We start from the raw sequence: 19,592 nt of genomic DNA, 5'->3' as shown, positions 1-19,592 counted from the left end.
TGGCAATAAGCTATTTCAAAAGTGGACACAGTATAAAAATCAACAGTTCCTTGGGGAGGTAAGTATTGGTTAGCTTTTCAGGTAAATAAAGCACTTACAAGTTCAGTCTCCTGGGCATAGGCAGCCCACCGTTGGGGGTTAAAGGCAACCCCAAACCCTCAGCACCAGCAACACAGGGCCGGTCAGGTGCAGAGGTCAAAGGAGGGCCCAAAAAACATAGGTGCTTATAGAGAACAGGGGTGCTCAGGTTCCAGTCTTCTAGCAGGTAAGTACCTGCGTCCTTGGGGAGCAGACCAGGGGGGTTTGAAGAGCACTGGGGGGGGGGGGGGGGGGGGGGGAACACACACAAACACAAAACACACCCTCAGCAGCACAGGGGCGGCTGGGTGCAGTGTGCAAAGTAGGTGTCGGGTTGGCCGTAGAAAACAATGGAGGGACCCGGGGGTCACTCTGGCGATAAAGGCAGGGCATAGGGGGGGCTTCTCGGGCCAGTCACTGACTTGGCTAGGATGAGGGCAACCTGCTGGTCACTCCTGCACTGGTAGGTGGTTCCTCTCGGTCCTGAGTGCAGTGTGGTCTTGTAGAGAACATTGGCTGGGAGGCTGTCATTACGAACTCCACAGCTCCATGATGGCTTTACTGAAGACTGGGAAGTTTGGTATCGAACTTCTCCGCTCAATAAACCCACACTGATGCCAGTGTTGGATTTATTTAAAAATGCACACAGAGGGCATCTTAGAGATGCCCCTGTATTTCATCCAACCCCTTAGTGGAAGGCTGACCGGTCTGTGCCAGCCTGCCACTAACAGACAAGTTCCTGACCCCATGGGTTGAGAGCCTTTGTGTTTTCTGGGGTCAGGAACAAAGCCTGCTCTGGATGGAGAGGTGCTTCACAACCCCCCTGCACAATCTTAACACTTGGCGGTAAGCCTCAAATGCTCCTGCCTCAGGGCACTCCAGCTAATGGAAGTTGTCCCCCCCCACCTCCTATGGACCAAGCCCCACTTTTGGCAGCAGGTCCGGCGGGACAATTAATCAACACCAGGAGGTGTATCCACCCCAGCTAGGACCCCCCCTTAGGGTGCTCAGAGCTGAGGTGAACCCCTCCTGGCAGAATCCACCATCTTACGCTGGAGGATATTAGCCAATAGGGGTAGGAATGTGCCACCCCTCAAAGGGGGTGGGCACAGGAAGGGTATAGCCACCCTCAGGGAGAGTCGCCATTGGGTACTACCCTCTGGCCCCTGTAACGCCCCTAAATCTAGTATTTAGGGGCACCCCTTGTAGAAAGCTGGCTCAGTGTTGGTGGACATCTATGGTGTTACACCTTATACTAGGTCCAGGCAACCCCGATTAGATAGTGTTACAGTGTCTAGACAGCCAGGGCTCTCTAAGGTAGCTGTGGTGAGCAGCCAAAAATTATCTAGAAGGCATGTGAAGCATTTGCAATACTACAGTAGTCACACAGTAACCTATCACACATGAAAAGAACCACACAGTTTTGCAAAAATAAAAGTATTTTATTATAGGTACACCAAACTAGACTACCATTGGTATACCTCCCTCTGGAGGAATAAACACACAGAATATATACTACTAAGTACTGAGGAAAAGCATAAATTAGCAATGGGCCTATGGGGAGGTGGGGGCAACCCATATACTAAAAAAATGGAAAGCGAAAGGATGTATGGAGTAATTAGCCAAGGGCTGGGGAAGAATGGAACCCCAAAAGTTAAGTACCTCGAAGATCCCCAGCGGCCGGTTGCAGTTACCCAGTCGTCCCACAGGCTAACATATGGACCTGGTGGTTAGAGAAATGCAGAAACAGGACTAGGCCGGTGGAACCCAAGGGCAGATTCCGGGAGAGGAGGAACTGAAAAAGAAGGGGACAGAGTCCAGTCAATGCAGGAGTGTCTAGGTGGGGCAGGAGGCAATGCCCCCCCTTCTGTAGCTGAAGATCCGGGCTGTCGGTGATGCATGAAGTCCAGCTGTGTGAGCCAGGAGCTGCAGAGGAGTCCTTAAAGTCACCTACAAACTGTTCCTCACTGGTGTGCAGACGAGTTAGTAGTCTGGAGGACCACCAACAAGCACAGGCAAATGCGAAAGAGCTGTTAGGGGTTATGCAGAACTGTGGAAGACCAGCAAGGACCTGTGGATTTGACCCATGGAAGGGTGTCCGGTGTGACCCTCAGGATGCAATAGAGCCAGAAGAAGCAGTCAGAGCTCTCACAAGCAACAGGTATTTCTCATTGGTGCGCCTGTGTCATGGCACCCACTGTTATTTGATGGACCTGCCAAAGTGGGAATAAGGCAACTAGACTCCTCTGGATGACGTCCTCTGTGTTGCTGAGGTCCCTCAATGGCTGGTCTTCAGATGTGATGTTGGAATCCGGGTTTTCAACACGCCTTGGATGCTGCAATGGGTCCGGTACCCCAGGTGTTGGTGCAGGACGGCTCTGGTTGTCCTGGTGTCTTCGCAGTTGGTGTGGAGATGGGACTGCCTTCATGGAGCACAGTGAACTCTTCCTGAACGTCTTCTGAATTGGTGTACCTGGCGTGGCTTCCCCACTCCAAGGGCGATGCTGACGGGCTGGCGCAGTACTGGAGAACCTCCAAGGCTTTTGGAGTACCCACAGCTGCAGGAAGAATCAGGATGTCAAGACTGTTGGGAGAGAAGCAGGTTGACAGACAGGGTTTTGCACCAAAAGTCCACCAGTCGGCCACAGTTCTCACTTCTTCTGCCTCTTCTTCTTGGATCAGATGAATCTATTCTTCAGGTGTCAGGGGCACCTAAATACTCAAATTAGGGGCGCTGAGGGGGAATGTATAGTAGTAGTCTATGCACTACTTAATCTCTGGGTGACTACACCCCCTATACGACCCCTTCCTATGGGAAGTGGGCATAAGCTTGTTCCAGAATACCTAGTTCCACCAAAATCAAGATGGTGGAAGTCTTTCCTGAGTGTCCACTATGAGTGGCGCACCACAAGGGTGCGGCTAGCCCAAAGGTGGAAAACACCTACTGCCAAACTATTGTTCCTGCTCTTCTGGGGGTCACATACGAACCTTCCACTCTCACTTACTTGTTCACTATTTTTGGACCACAAAGTCCTTTTCGGGGGTCTATGTTGGACCAATTCGCACAGGGTGGCAGCCTTGGCAAAACTCCAGCTTCCCCCAGAGCAGGGGGGCCTTTGTGTTCCTAATGTTTAATGTGATTACCTGGCGTCCCAACTGCAATGGCTCTCCTACTGTCTGGCAGGCCGGTATTTAGAAGACACAAGGACAATCAATCCCTTTTGAATGAAACGTTTACTTCACCTCTTGCACACACAAGTACATCCTCCCCAGAGTTTACCCCTACTCTTATAGCGTTCTTGCGTGCCTGACATGACCACTTCGCCTTACCAGACACATTCTCCCGTATGCTCCAGCAATTCTGTCACTCGGATGCCCTATTCAGAGGAGCTACCTCACCAGGAGGTGGCTACAGAGGTGGGAGGATGTAGGCATCGCCTGGACAGATTATCTTTACTCAGATGGGTGCCAAGTATACGGTTTGAGAGACTGACTGAGCAGTATGTGCTCCTTGAGGACCAGCCAGTTCCTTCACTTTGCTTCCCTAAAAACGGTGATGGAGGACATCTGGGCAATTCCAAGCTTCTGAACCAGTCACACACCAGCTCCTACAAATGATGAACACTATGGGCACAGGTCACAAATTAATGACATGACTCACTAAAGCCATACTTCTACATACACAGATATCACTCCACTCCTTTCTGGAGCTTTGGGAGGTGGAGTTTGGCAGATTGCTCAATGATAAGGAATGGGAGTGGGCATTAGTATGCCTGCTGATGGTATCTCGCAATACTCGCCTAAAGCTCATCCACTACTTCATTCTTTCTCTGGCAAACTTATCGCCAAACCAACTGATATGCATTTTTCCTGGGGCCTCTGAGTCTCACCCCCAACTTAGCACCCCAAGGCTGGCATGAAACATAGCTGGTGGGACTGCCCACAGCTGCAAACTTACTGGTCCACTATTCACTCACAGTTGGACGCCTCAGAGGCATTGCAAACATTTCCATCAGGGAGAAGGGCACTCTGGGAGTATACTCTAGGCTATGAAAGTGGAAAATTGCAATGCATTTCCTTGACATGGCCCTCTTACATAGTGAGGACACCAGAGGATTAGTGTTGGATCAGATGTGTGCAGGTTGTTTATCTTCAAAGAAGTCTTTCAAGTCACGAGGTAGAGTGACTCTTCCTTCTCGGTGATACTGCGCATGGGCATTGTAGGAAAATGGCTCCCTGTTGCAGTTACCCCCCACTTTTTGCCTGCTATTGATTCTGACTTGACTAAGAAGTGTGCTGGGACCCTGCTAACCAGGCCCCAGCACCAGTGTTCTTCCATTAAAAATGTACTATTGTTTCCACAATTGGCACATCCCTGGCACAGAGATAAGTACCTTGTAAAAGGTACAAGTGGTACCAAGGGCCCTGTGACCAGGGAAGGTCCGTAAGGGCTGCAGCATGTGTTGTGCCACCCTAAGGAACCCCGAACATAACACATGCACACTGCCATTGCAGATTGTGTGTGTTGGTGGGGAGAAAAAGGCAAAGTCGACATGGCATCCCCCTTAGGATCCCATGGACACAAAATACTGCCTGTGGCATAGGTAAGTCACACCACCCCTCTAGCAGGCCTTATAGCCCTAAGGCAGGGTGCAATATACCACAGGTGAGGGCATAGCCGCACGAGAAATATGCCCCTACAGTGTCTAAGTCTATTTTTAGACATTGTAGGTACAGTTTGGCCATATTAAGTATATGGTCAGGGAGTTTGTCAAAACGAACTCCACAGCTCCATAATGGCTAAACTGAATACTGGGGAGTTTGGTATCAAACTCCTCAGAATAATAAACCCACACTGATGCCAGTGCTGGATTTATTAAAACATGCACACAGAGGGCATCTTAGAAGATGCCCCCTGTATTTTAGCTAATCCTTCAGTGAAGGACTGACTGGTCTGTGCCAGCCTGTCACTGAGATTAGTTTCTGACCCCCTGGGGTGAGAGCCTTTGTGCTCTCTGAGGCCAGAAACAAAGCCTACACTGGGTGAAGGTGCTTAACACCTCCCCCCTGCAGGATCTGTAACACCTAACAGTGAGCCTCAAAGGCTCAGGCTTCGTGATACAATGCCACAGGGCACTCCAGCTAGTTGTCAGAGTCACCAGATTCTCAGGGTCTGTGCACGTTCCAAACACATCCACCACAAGACAGCTCCAATACTCTGATTAGAATGCCACAGTCTAAGAGAGTCCAAGTGGGGAAAAGGGGATTAGGTAGGGAACAGCTGGGAAGGACACCTGTAGGAAGCAAAAAGGTTAGAACACACAATATCAAGATTATATCATACTAATCATTACTAGGTTATGACTCTAAGCATTGTCATAATGGAAACATGGATAACTTAAGCATGGATTTAAATACCAAGGCCTCAAAAATGTTTGAATACATGTGAGGGAATCAAGAAAGATTAATACAACTTTCTAATAAATCACTCAATGAAATGTTCCACATGAATTAGAAACATCAGAATTGTCTAGAACTACGCTTTCAAATTCAAGCATATACTTTGGCATGAGGACAAGAAAATAATCTGAATGATTGTGAATTGTACTTGAGAGACTTGTTATGCACATACAATATAACATCTAGAATTTTAAAACACTTTAGTTTTCTTAAAATGCAGAAACATGAATTGCGTACATTACAGATTTCCACAAAGGTTTGTAACTGCCATGAAATGATTGTGCACAAGGAGTAACATGAATTAGACACGAGAAATGAATCTCGCGTTTTGCCGATTAAAAAACCACGAAGTAAATGCCATGAAGTGGTAGCGCACAATGAACTTTGTGATTTTAACACAAGAAATGAATTGCGCGTTCTGCTGATTCCAATGTCACCACGGAAATGCCATAAAATGGTAACACATAATGAATATCCTGAATTAAACACAAGAAATGAATCGCACGTCTTGCCGATTCAAAGGCCACCATGTGAATGCCAAGAAATGGTAGCGCACACCGAATATCATGAACTAAGCACAAGAAATTAATTGCACGTCTTGCCAATTCGAAGGCCACCATGTGAATGCCAAGAAATGGTAGCGCACACTGAATATCATGAATTTAGTAGAAGAAATGAATAGCGCGTCTTGCCGATTCGAAGGCCACCATGTGAATGCCAAGAAATGGTAGCGCACACTGAATATCATGAACTAAGCACAAGAAATGAATTGCGCGTCTTGCCGATTTGAATACCACCATATGAATGCCAAGAAATGGTAGCGTACAATGAATAACATGAAATAAGCATGAGAAATGAATTGCGCGTCTTGCTGATTCGAATGTTACCTTGTAAATGCCATAAAATGGTAGCGCACAATGAATATCAAGATTTGGACTTGAGAAAAGAATCGTGCGTCTTGCCGATTCGAATGCCAGCATGTAAAATACCATTAAACATTAAGCGCACATTCACACGCATGAAAGCAAAATAGTTTTATCATGCTAATTAGGCCCAAGAACTCGAAATCCTTAGAGAACGGAATCGGGGGCCCAGCCCAACCTCCGTCTTACCGCCCTGATCAAGAATCACCGAGCAAAGTGAAAGGGCAAGGCCTGGAAGACCAAAGTAGGCCTCCGGAACAGGAGCTCAGGAAGTTGCTGCTGCTCTGCACCGGGATAGTGAATAGTGAACATGTGGAGCTGGGCTGGCTCCCTTATATAGAGTCTTGGCCCAGCCCACAAACCACACCCAGGCATGCTGCAGGGAAAGCTTCTAGAAGGCCCTGGAAAGGGACCACATCCTGACACAGTGAAACCCTGCAGCAGTACATTGCAAATGAACATTTATATGCACCTTGAACATAAGTCTTCAGGATTAAACTCTGCAATGCAAAAGGTTAAACAACAGCATATCAGCACAATGCATGAATTAAGTTATCTTGAGAGTGCTGTTTTTTTGCATTCTAGTCGCCTGTAGAGCGCGCACTGCCCTGATGTTGACATTAGTGGAGATGCCCGCCCCCTGGACACAGCCCCCACTTTTGGCATCAAGTCCAGAGGAGATCATGAGAAAAACAAGGTGGAGTCACCAACCAGTCAGGACAGCCCCTAAGGTGCCCTGAGCTGAGGTGACCCCTGCCTTTAGAAATCCTCCATCTTGGTTTTGGAGGATTCCCCCAATAGGAATAGGGATGTGCCCCCCTCCCTTCAGGGAGGAGGCACAAGGAGGGTGTAGCCACCCTCAAGGACAGTAGCCATTGACTACTGCCCCCAGACCTAAACACACCCCTAAATTCAGTATTTAGGGGCGACCCTGAACCCAGGATATCAGATTCCTGTAACCTACAACAAGGAGGACTGCTGACCTGAAAGCCCCGCAGAGACGACAACAGACTTGGTCCCAGTCCTACCGGCCTGTCTCCAGACTCAAATAACCTGCACAGCGATGCATCCAGCGGGACCAGCGACCTCAGAGGACTGCCCTGCACCTAAAGAACCAAGAACCTCCCGAGAACTGCGGCACTGTTCAGAAACTGTAACAACTTTGCAACTTTGAAACAACTTTTAAAGAGACTATCACTTCCCGCCAGAAGCGTGAGTCTTCACATTCTGCACCTGACGCCCCCGGCTTGAGTCCAGGACAACCAACACCGCAGAGAGGACTCCCAGGCGACCCAAACGATGTGGCCACCCTGAGTCGACCTCTCTACACCCCCACAGTGACGCCTGCATGGAGGATCCAGAGGCTCCCCCTTACCGCGATTGCCTGGTAAAGTAGCAGACCCCCTGTGCCCTGCCTGCATCGCCTAAGTGACTCCCGGGTCCGTCTATTGCTTTCTATAGCAAACCCGACGCCTACTTTGCACACTGCACCCTGCACCCGGCCGCCCCTGTGCAGCTGAGGGTGTGTTTTGTGTGCCTGTGTGTCCCCCCCCCCCCCCCAGTGCTCTACAAAACCCCCCTGGTCTGCTCCCCGAGGATGCAGGTAGTTACCTGTAAGCAGACTATGACCGGAGCACCCCTGTTCTTCATAGGCGCTTATGTGTTTTGGGCCCTCCTTTGACCTCTGCACCTGACCAGCCCTGTGTTGCTGGTGCTGTGGATTTAGGGTTGCCTTGAACCCCCAACGGTGGGCTGCCTATGCCCAGGAGACTGACTGTGTAAGTGCTTTACTTACCTGCAAAAACTAACCAAACTTACCTCTCCAAGGAACTGTTGATTTTTGCACTGTGTCCACTTTTAAAATAGCTATTTGCCATTTTAACCAACACTGTGTATACTAACGTTTTAAATCAAAGTTCTATACTTACCTCAGTGAAGTACCTTGCATTTTATGTACTTACCTCAAATCTTGAATCTTGTGGTTTTAAAATAAATTAAGAAAAGATTTTTCTATATAAAAACTATCGGCCTGGAGTTAAGTCTTTGAGTGTGTGTTCCTCATTTATTGACTGTGTGTACAACAAATGCTTAACACTACCCTCTGATAAGCCTACTGCTCGACCACACTACCACAAAATAGAGCAGTGGTATTATCTAAGTTTGCCACTATCAACCACTAAGGGGAGCCCTTGGACTCTGTGCACACTATCTCTCACTTTGAGATAGTATATACAGAGCCAACTTCCTACAGGCATCAACACCATTATTAGATTGTTTTCCCGCAGTCGGTGAGAATGGAGTGTAGACTAAGTGTAAGTAATGAGATGTCCATGTGAAAAAGAGTGAAACATTGCAATGGCCACAGGTGTCCGGACAGGAGGGCTGGCACATGTTAATCTACAGCATTATGTACCACGAACAAATGCTTGCAGGGGAAGTAACATATTCCATTTGAGGCATGTGTGACTGTAGATACACATGCTTGCATAGACTGTAAAGCATTCCCCCTCAGAAGCGGTGGCTAACCTGTGGTTGTTGCAGTTGTTTGAAATAGTGTGCATAGCACTGCCTGACATACATTGGCTTGTTGGCGTGCTAAAACATTCACACAATAATGTTTTGTGGGGGTGTGGTGTGCACCATGTAGCTGCATTACATAAGTCAGCTATTGGGGTGTTTCCTAGAAACGGCATGGATTCTCCTTTCTTCCTAGTGGAGTGTTCTCTCTGAGGTAGAGGTAAAGTTCTCTTGGCTTTAGCATAAAATGTTGAAATGCATTTAACTATCCATTTGGCTATGCCTGATTAGGAAATAGGGTTTCATTAATGTGGAGGGGAAAAAGCAACAAATAGTTGCTTTGTTTCCCTGAAAGAGTTAGTTCTATTAATGTAGAACCTATGGACTCTTTTTACATCTAACGTATGGAGTGCTCCATCTGCCACTGAATCTGGTTGTGGGGAAAAAATGGTAACTTGATTGATTGAGGTGAAAATGGGAAAAAAAAATTTAGGGAGAAATTTAGGGTTGGTGCGGAGAAACACTCTGCCTCTGTGTAGCTGGAAGAAAGGATATTACAGGGTTAAAGCCTGGAACTCACCAAGACGCCTAATTGAGGTGACAGAGACAAAAAATGCCACTTTCTATAAGAGGAACTGAAGGGGGCATGTGTGTAGGGGTTGAAACGGAGGAACCATAAGTCATGTAATAACAACATTAAGGTTCCATGAGGGTGCAGGTGGAAACCATGGTGGAATACCTCGTTTGAGCCCCTCCCTGAAGGCTTTGATGACTGATATTTGAAGTTTGAAGAATGAGACATGTTGCCTATTCTGTACTGAAACAAGATGTAATCTTATGGATGTGAAAGCCAACCAGCTTTCAGTAAGTGGAGCAAGTAACAGACAGTGTCTTAAACTCTGGCTTTGAAAGGGTTAAAGTGTTCTGAATTACATAGCAGACAAACCTTTTCCATTTTGATGCATAGCAAGCTCTAGTGCTAGGTCTACCAACTTCTTTAAGAATGTTCATACATTCAGGTGGCAGATTAAGGTCACCAAACTCTAAGAGTTTTAGGATCTGGATGTTGGAGTTCTCTATGGTTCCAAGTGTGAAGGTCTGGTTTGGGAGCTTACTGTGGGGAAGTACAGAGAGGTCTAGTAGTGTTGTGAACCAGGGTTGACGAGCCCAGGAGGGAGCTACTAGCATCATTCTGAGAGATGTTTGCCTGAGCTTCCGAACCAGAAATAATGGGAGAGGGAGAGGAGGAAAAGCATAGGCAAATATCCCTGACCAACTCATCCATACTGCGTTGCCCTTGAATAGTGGGTGTGGGAACCTGGAGGTGAAGTTTGGGCATTTTGCGTTTTCTGCAGATAGGAAAAGGTCTAGCTGACGAAATCCCCATCTCTGGAAGTATGGGAGGAGGACTTCAGGGTGGACTTTCCACTTATTGACTTGTTGCTGCATCCTACTGAGCAAGTCTGCAAAATCATTGTCCATGCCTGGGAGATATTCTGCTAGCAGTTGAATGTTGTGATGTAATGCACATCTCCATGTGGTCTGTGGTAGTTGCAGAGACCATGTCCTACTCCCTGTTTTTGTAGACAGTACATGGCTGTCATGTTGTCCGTCCGGACTAGGACAACCCTTTGAATGAGGTGAGGAAGGAAAGCTTTTAAGGCTATGTGTACAGCTTAAAGCTCAGGAGTGTTGATATGGAGACCACAGTGTTTGATGTCCCATATACCCTGTACTGTTGGGTCTTTCAAATGTGCACCCCATTCCGTGAGTGATGCATCTGTTGTCAGTTATGTCGGGAAAAGGGTCGTGAAAGGGCTGCCTCCCTAGCATTTTGTTGGTATTACACTACTGCAGAGAGTAATGAGTTTGGCAATCTATCAACACTAGATCCTCTAATTGTCACTGTAATTGAGACCACGGCTGAGCTAGACATTACTGTAACCGGCGCATGTATAGTTGGGCATGGGGTAGTATGGCGATATAGGAGACCATCAGCCCTAGGAGGTACATTACTGTCCTCACTGTTACCTGCTGATTTGTTTGAAATTGAGAATTGGGGTAGGCTAGCCCTATTTGCATGTTTAGAATTGCCCCTAGATATAGTTGTATCTGTAGAGGTTGTAGGTGAGACCTGGGAATGTAGATGGTAAATCCCAAGCGGTGAAGCAGATCTATTGTAATCTGAGTGTACTGTTGACACTGTTGGAGAGTATTGGCTTTGATAAGCTAATCGTCCAAGTACGGAAGCACGTGTATCTTTCATCTGCGTAGATGGGCTGCCACTACCACCAGACACTAGGAAAATATTTGAGGTGCAGCAGTCACCTCGAAGGTGCTCTGACACAATGTATTTGTTTAGTGGCCTTAAATCTAGGAATGGCCGCAAGGAACCATCCTTTTTGGGTATTACGAATTATAGGGAGTATGCTTCTCGACCTTGGTGTTGAAGAGGGACGGGTTCTATAGCTCCTTTGAGGAGGAGAACTTGGACTTCCTGTTTCAGCAATGTTTAGTGTTCCAGAGATAGTCGGTGAGTTCAAGGTGGAATGTTGGGAGGTGAAGCAGTGAGCTCCAGTCAATAACCATGTTGGATAATATCCAACACCTACTGAACAGATGTTCTTGTTTGCCATGTGGGTAGAAAATCCTGTGTTCGACCCCCAACAGGTGTTGTAGGATTGGGGTGGGGAAGTGGGGGGAGTCATTATTTAGTGGTGGATGTTCCATCACATGGGGAAGCACTTTTGGCATTTTTGCCCATGTATGAGCCTCTAAAGTAACCTCTTTGAACTTTGACTGCATTGATACGAAGTGGAGGCTCTGAAGAGGTGGCTTTGGAGCCTCCACGAAAACTAGAGCGGCCAAAAGAGCCACAGGGAGTAGATGTTTGAAGGGCCTCCGTTGATTTTGCCATCTCAGGGACTTTTTTAATTTTCTCTAAGGTCTGGTCGACTTAGGGACCAACGAGATGCTCCTTGTGAAACAGGACATTAAGTAGACTTTTGCACCTCTGGTTTGAAACCAGTTATATGCAGCCATATGTGACACCTAAGTAGGATGCTACTGTTGATACCTAGGACTGCCGTATCAGCAGCGTCCAAAGCACAGCATACGGAGGTGTTTGATATTAGCTTGCATTCTGACACAAGCTCTTGTTTCCACTTTCGTGCTCATCTGAGAGATATGGTAGGAGGTCCTCCATTTCATTCCTCTATACAGAGTCGTATCTAGCAAGCAGACCCATTGAGTTGGCAATGTACCAGTGATTGGTGGATTGTGCTGCAACCCTCTTTCCTGCCGCATCAATAAATTTACTTTCTTTATCAGGTGGCGGGGCTTCTCTGCTAGCTTACATACTGGCTCACTTGTGAGCAGTTGTAATCACGAGCGAGTCAGGTGGTACTTGCCCTCTAATACATATAGGACCCAATAGGGAGGGCTTGTATTTTTTATTGACCCTAGGTGTGATCACTCTAGCCTTGACTGCCTCTAAGAATATCTTGAGAATGGTATAACACACGCCTTTTGGCATGGGTAAGTATTGGATGGACGTTAGTGTAGCTGAAAGTCTCAAAGAGGAAATCCTCCTCTCAAGGTTCCTTGTGAAGTTGTACATCATGAAATGCTGCAACCCTACCAATTGCTGCTAAGCTTTAGAATCATCATAAGGGGAAGGCTGGATATAGGTCCGGGTCTGTGTCACCTGGAGTGTCTACATCATAGGTGTCCAAAGGGTCAGTGTGTGGTGGCGTCATGGCCTTCATTGTGGCTGCCTGTATAAGACTGGCGGGATTTCTGAGGGGGAATATCTAGTGGCTCTCCATGAGAGTGTGGTGGAGACAATGAAAGTGGTGGTGGCGGTGGATGTGGGGGAGGTAGAGGCAGTGGTGGTGATGAGGGTGGTGGAAGCGGCAAGGGAATGGTTGCTTTATTGTGATTTCTTCCCTTGTTTCGTTAGTTTTGGAGAGTCCCGAGCCTCCTGGAAAGAAATCTCTCTTTTGGGTGGTATAAGAATCTTGGCCGAAGGCTTTGCAAGGATACCACCAGTACGGGGCTGAATTTTATTTGCTTGTGCTGAACATCCAACTTCTCCTGCAGTTTGTGAAGGATAGGCTTGACTGTCTTGCCAGAATGAGGTTTCAGAGCTGGCTTTGAAGCTTTCGGGTCTGAGCTATGTTTGTGTTTCGGCGCCGAAGTTCCACTCAAAGTCAATGGGGAGGAAGTCGACGGTCAGCTCGGCACCGAGGTGCTTGATGCCGTAGGTTTTGGCCTTGGTTGGTGTTTCAGTGCCAAGCTTGAGGGCAGGGCCTTGGAAGGGATTACTCAGTGCCGACCATGGCCAGAGGGCAGTGGTGGGCCAAGGGTCTCTTGACCAGAGCGTGTTGTGTGTTTTTTTGTGTGTGTTCAACACGGGTAGAGGTAGATGACAACCTACACTCACGGACTATTAAGCCGGCGTAATGTCTTGCATCTCCAGGTCTACTTCTAGATCAGAGTAGGAACTGCCCTCTGAAGAAAATGCCTCTTACTCTGCAATGGATGCCTCCAGGTGTTGTTCTCCCTCATCACAGAGGTCTTCATAGTTGAAGAAGTTGGGAGTTTCTTCGACGCTTCTCCTATGCATTTTGAGATGACGTGCTCGACAATCTCATAAAGATTTCTAGGAAAGGAAAGATCAAAAAGCCTCGCAATCCGCCTCCCTATGGTCTGGAAACAGAGACAGGCTGCAGGCTTGACACTTGATATAACTCTGTTTGGGGATATTGCGCGTGACAGGGAGGGCTGAACGTGAAGGGCGTCTGTTTCATCCCCAGCAGGGCATTCTCTGGAGAAAATGTGGAAGACTGATAAAGATAGCCCTGGAGGGCGAGGCACTAAAGGGCCGTGGTCGAGGCACGTTAACCCAACGATTGGTGTAGCTACTCCTTTATACGCAAAGTAAGAAAGCGCAATCGAAAACAATACAGATGAGAGTAAATCGGGAATTGAAACGGTCTGGAACCACAGCATTAGCACAAAAGTCTGAACCCGACGGCAGAGAGAAAACAACCTGGAGTTGATGCCCCTGTGCTGTATCACAGAGAAGGAAGATGCACTCTAACTCTTGACTCAAAGACTTTTTTGAAGAAAACCAACCTGCACACACCCAACACTAGATGGCAGGAGCACACAAAGCATGTCTATCCACCGCCACACATGCCTCAAACTCAGACGTACACTACAGAAGAGAGGAAAGAGTGGGAATGCGATACCTGAAGCTATCTCCCAAAGTACAATAAGAGGGAAGCCTACAGCACAAACCAAAGGCAATTTGAGCTATGGTGAAAAATTCCATCCATGGAAACCCCAATCTGGAAGTGATCTTTTCTGTTACTTCGGATGAAGTTCCCACTTGCGGTTCTCCAAGTAGAGGTAACACCAAGCATCCGCTCTCACATTAAGGCTGCTTCTGAGGTGTGCTGCTACAGGGCAAATGTCCCATTGCTGAGCTCCATGTCCACTGTCAGACCACACATGGTCCATAACCACACACTGCCCTGCCTGTTGATGTAATGGGTTGTGGTGATTTTGCCTGAAAGAACTTGCACAGCACTCGAGTTGGAAAGGTGAAAAGCCTTCATAGCTAATTTAATTATGTGTTGTTGGTCCTCTGACGCAGAATGTAGGCCCCACTCCAGCGCAAAAAAAAAGAGGTGTATGTAATTACAGTAGCCAGCAACTGTGGAGGACTGAAGGGAAGACACATGCACAGGTTGGAGGGACACCAGTGGGTGCAGATATGGGAGGAGAGAATCGAAAATCTGTACATGACCCAAGAGGCTCCTCTGACACTGGACCCACTGCTTCCTTGTGTACTACTGAAGGGCTCTCATCCACTATTTAGCATATAGCAACATAAGAATGAACAAGACCATCAGGCCTAACTGGTGCATCGCTTGAAGAACTGCACTAGGTATCTGAGCCTAAAATATCAGAATCATATGCTAAATATCTGCAATCCTTAGAGGAGGAAAGGGCCTTCATGTGGGTCTTTTGTAGCTCCATTCCTATGAAAACCAGCCCTGTGTATGGGTGAGATAGGACTTGTGGATACTGATCATGAAGGTTAGTCACGAAGAATGGTCATGGGGCACTGGAGGTGTTCTGTAACCAGTGCAAGGGACTTTGCCTTCATCAGCCAGTAGTCCAGGTATGGCAATACATTGACTGTTGAGCACAGCAGAGAAGCAGCCACCCCACCAAAAGCCATTACACTGGATAAAACCTGCATTCCCAAACAGAAGAGCTTGGAGCTGATAGTGCTGAAACACCATGGTAAACATGAGGTACTGCATGTGAGCAGGAAGAATCAGCAGTTGAAAGTAGGCGTCCTAGAGGTCCAATGACATATGATGATACCCAGTGTTGAGGGCCAACCTCTTGAACTTGTCAAGGAGAATAAAAAGGTTTACGAGGCTAAATGCTAGGAAGAGTCTCATGCCCTCCATCCTACTTCTGGACCAAAATGTAAAGCAACTAATACTGTGCGCCCCGTCCCTCCACAAGCACTACCTCTATGGACCATTCATTAAGCAAGAAACAAATTACCATCTCCATCTCGCAATATCAGGACAGGACGGCAGTATGGTGGTAAGGACAGGAAGGGTAGACTGGAGGGTGTCAGGGCAGTGCTGGTGTCATGTGTCAGGTGGAGCCAAGTGCTTGAGGATTGATAACTTGGACAGCCCTGTGTTCATGAGAAGCGCACCAAGGTCAGAGCCTGAGCAAGTATGGAGTCTAGTGCCATCCGTGCCATAGCCATTGAGACTGCCGAACCCCCAGAAGTTTGTCAAGCCTTTGGGAGTATCCCAGACAGTAATACATGTCAGGATAGTAAGTCCTGAAGATATCCAGCAGGCCTTTCAGACGGTCCTGACTTGGGTAGGGTTGGTGGATGAAGTCAAAAATTCCGGCTTCATCTTTTTCAATTTCACAATCGGCTGTGAGGAATAGCTAGGAGTTTGGAATGGTGTTCACAACTCTGAATGGTCCTGGGAGTGGGGCCATTTACTCAAGGAAGATTTGTCCTTTTTATGTTTTACTTCACACTTTTTGTAAGAGATCGTTCTCTGTCAGCAGATTTCCCTTAAGGTAATAGGTTGAAGTCCTCCTCCTTGATGTAACCATACATAGCTTGACCTCTTGTTCAATGACCTTTGAGTACTTCAATGAACAGAGTCACAGTCAAGGGGCAGTGTTCTGATGATCATTGACACAACATGCAGATATCATGCAGATCCAACAAGGGCATCAGTATACAAAATCTGAAGGAGGGATTAAACCTGACAATCTCAGAAGGCATCCAACATAGTCACTGTAAAAAACTGAGGAATTTCATCAATGAAGGACAGTGAAGAGCATTTGACCTGCATTGATAAGTCATGAAAAAAAACTGAAACTGGTACAACTTTTAAGTGATCACATCAGGAAGGGCAGAGTCGTGATTGAGGCTGCATGATGCCAGCTGCAGCGCTGGAGAGTTGCTCTTGGGCAGAAAGTATTCAGATTTAGTCTGGCGGGGAAGGAAATTCATAAGGTGAGAAAACATTGGGGAGAAATATCCACCAGAACTATCAAGCCGGTCAGAGAGATAGAAAACCTGACCATCTGTGCAGCTTAATTGAAAGTAGCAATGACTATTACTTTAAAGATGTTGGGGTCAACTACTTTCCCTGAAGTACCAAACTAGAGTGACATGAATGAAAGGGCAAGCTGTGCATCTTTGGCAGACTTGTTCTTGGTGACAGGAAGCAGGTGGGGCTTCCCTCAAATAGTCCTTTATTCAGGGGAGAGTAAAACATGTAAACTCATCAAGCATTTGAAATATGATTTGTACATAGGTAAAATAGTTTAGCTGGATGTGATCCCTCTTTATGTTTATAACCAAACCATTTCCTGCCTCAATTAGTTTCAATCACAGTGATAATGTTTCTTGGAGACCATTCCTGAAGACCTCTCCACAGCTTTCTAGAATCCAATGAAATTCCATTTATGTCAGTGCTCGCTGCAGAACTGGAGATGAAGCAATAAGTACATTAAACACTTTCCTATGTCAGCATACTTCAATCCCCAACTTAAGTTTCTCAGACACTGGACCTGAGAAGACGATCCTCTCATAAACTATTCACTGCTGATCAGCCAGCCGCACACCAAAACTAATTTAACAGAAACAGCCCACCCCTGACGGCCCCCTCCATACAATGCACCAGAATAGTCCAATATGCACATTTATCAATGTATAAAAATTATATAGAAATCACATGTAAGAGGACCACTTTCTGGAGCAAGGCTATAGTTATCATCCACCACTGATTAAAAGAGCTACCCTTGACACGCAGTGACTGACTATTGGATACCTAAAAATCATATCATGACTGTCAAGGAATAGCACCTCACTGGCCTTAAATTCTTTTAGTAACACCACTATGATGTGCACACCGACAGGACTTTCCAAACCTAATCAGATATCCTTTTGCAGGTTTGACCCCAAAGTAGAAGATATTGCTCTGCAGCAAATGACAGCTTGCAAAAACCAGACTTCAATACAGTCCAATAAGTAATACTTGTGTCTATAGGGAATGCTCATCAATTTATCCTTGTCCCTGCTTCACACAGTGCATTTTTCTCAGGACTCCCTTTCCCACATGACAAGCAGGCTTTAATTAATGTTAACTGAAAACAGAAAGAAGATGGCAATAAGTAAATAGTAGAATGTACGCAGGTTCATCTTTAATTCAGCAGTACCATGTGCATTCTGTTGAAAGAGAAAAGTCTGCCCGCTACACAAAAGACATGAACTGATATTGTATAGGTTTTCTCCCCTCTGTTCTTTTCATTGGAAACAGTCTGGCATGCGTGTAAAAACATACAGGAGTATGCCTATATTCATAGTGCAGAACTGTACCTGAGGTCTCGGTCTTCTTCACCATGAGCATCTAAATAAACGGAACCCCAAAGGCAGAAACGATGGCCACGAATGATGATGATGACAGACGCATTGATTAACAGAAAGATTCCAGTCCCTGCACCACAGTTTTGAGAGTGCTAAACAAGATCAGAGAGAAGAGCAAAAAACAATGTTTCATGGAAAATATACTAGAATGCACAAGCATCTGAAATTCACTAGTTTAGAAAATGGATTTAACAAATTTCTAAAAATACATACATTTTGCATCAATTAGTTATAAAGTGCAAAGATGTGTAATAAACTTGAATATTGCTAAAGAACAAGTTACTACCCTTCATTAACATTGTTTCTGGTGGATACACTACCTAAATAAAAAATCCTCAACTCTGAAATATTCCCAATGTACCAAACTGGATCCAGAAACCTTTCGCAACAGTGCTCCAGTGCACTGCTAGGTGACTCTGCGCATGCTTTGTTCCACCCTGAAAGTGATGGAGCTTAGCCGCATATAAGCTCCAACCCTATGTGCGGACATCAATTTCTTGTTTGACTGTTTCTGCACACTTGGATGCGGAGTACAAAACAACTGTCATACCATTGTGCAGATCTCTCATTATGGATCTTTTTAGATGGTGAAAAGAGAGCACTCCACATAATGTGGAGCTATGAGGGCAGTGAGGAATGTGCGGTTAGAAAGAGAATCAAACAGAAAGAGGGTTACCAAAGGTAAGTATCTAGCTCGTCTGATGGATACTTCTAACTCCTGATTCCTCTGCTGACTCTCCTGACTGCTGAGGGTCAGCCCAGGCTCCCCTCCAAGGATCGAGTCCCCTGGAACTTGCTGGTCCTCTTTAGCCCTGCAACTCTTTTTTTGTTCCAACTTGCATTTGCCGAGGCTTGTTGGTGGTCCTCCTGACCAATGATCGACTGCGACCCGGTGACCGACGTGGGATATCATCTGCACGGCTCCAAGGACTTCTCTGCAGCTCCTGGACTCCACAGCAGATCTTCATCTTCCCTTGTCAACCCAGATCTTCATCCACAGAAGGGTGCGTAGTTGCTTCTGCCCTGTCTGGATACTCCATCGTGGACTGGACTCTGTCCGCTTCTTTTGCACGTCCTCCTCTTCTATAATCCACCCTTGGGTTCCTGGTCTAGTCCTGTTTTGTTTTTTTGTGTCCTCATTTATTTTATATACTTCCATTGTGATTTAGGCCAGGTCCATATTCCAGTGTATCCTGGACGAGTCCAAGCAATCATTATGGGAAGTCTAAGGGGGATAAAGACACAAGGTATCTTTATCCCCTATAAAAGAGATAATCATCGGACACTAAACCAAAGGGAGAGCGCTCTGATCCACCCAGTTTACCCATGGTTGCCATACATTTTGTGTATTTTTTGCCCCAGATCGACTAAGATCTAACTTGCACATTTTTGTTACTGCAGACACCCATTCTGATCAAGTGGGTGGGATAGGGGGGATCCAATATCGACATATCTCCCGCCTACCCAACAATATCAAGTAGAATAGTAGGTGTCTATTGGGCCTAGGCAGGTTTTGTAGCTCTAGAGAGCAACCAAGTAAAATTAATGCAGGGGTAACCCTAAGCTGTAGCTTTAACACATTAGCCATAACTTCAAAAATCTCGAACCAGAAACCCGAC

At 46.5% G+C, this 19,592-nt stretch overlaps 1 protein-coding gene across 4 annotated transcripts in view; it reads right to left on the bottom strand.

Annotated features, from left to right (window-relative positions):
- The window catches only part of UBR3 (ubiquitin protein ligase E3 component n-recognin 3), a 1,605,611-nt gene that overhangs the window by 26,382 nt on the left and 1,559,637 nt on the right, over positions 1 to 19,592 (bottom strand). For all 4 annotated transcript variants that reach the window (XM_069225311.1, XM_069225312.1, XM_069225313.1 and 1 more), the window contains one exon: positions 17,926 to 18,065. In XM_069225311.1, coding sequence (XP_069081412.1) covers positions 17,926 to 18,065 — 140 coding nt within the window. The remainder of the gene's footprint in view (positions 1 to 17,925; positions 18,066 to 19,592) is intronic.

The sequence above is a fragment of the Pleurodeles waltl genome, chromosome 3_1, assembly GCF_031143425.1.
Source record: "Pleurodeles waltl isolate 20211129_DDA chromosome 3_1, aPleWal1.hap1.20221129, whole genome shotgun sequence".
NCBI lineage: Eukaryota > Metazoa > Chordata > Amphibia > Caudata > Salamandridae > Pleurodeles > Pleurodeles waltl.
The sequence above is the reverse complement of the archived record's forward strand: the minus strand, read 5'-3'. Positions and strand labels throughout refer to the sequence as shown.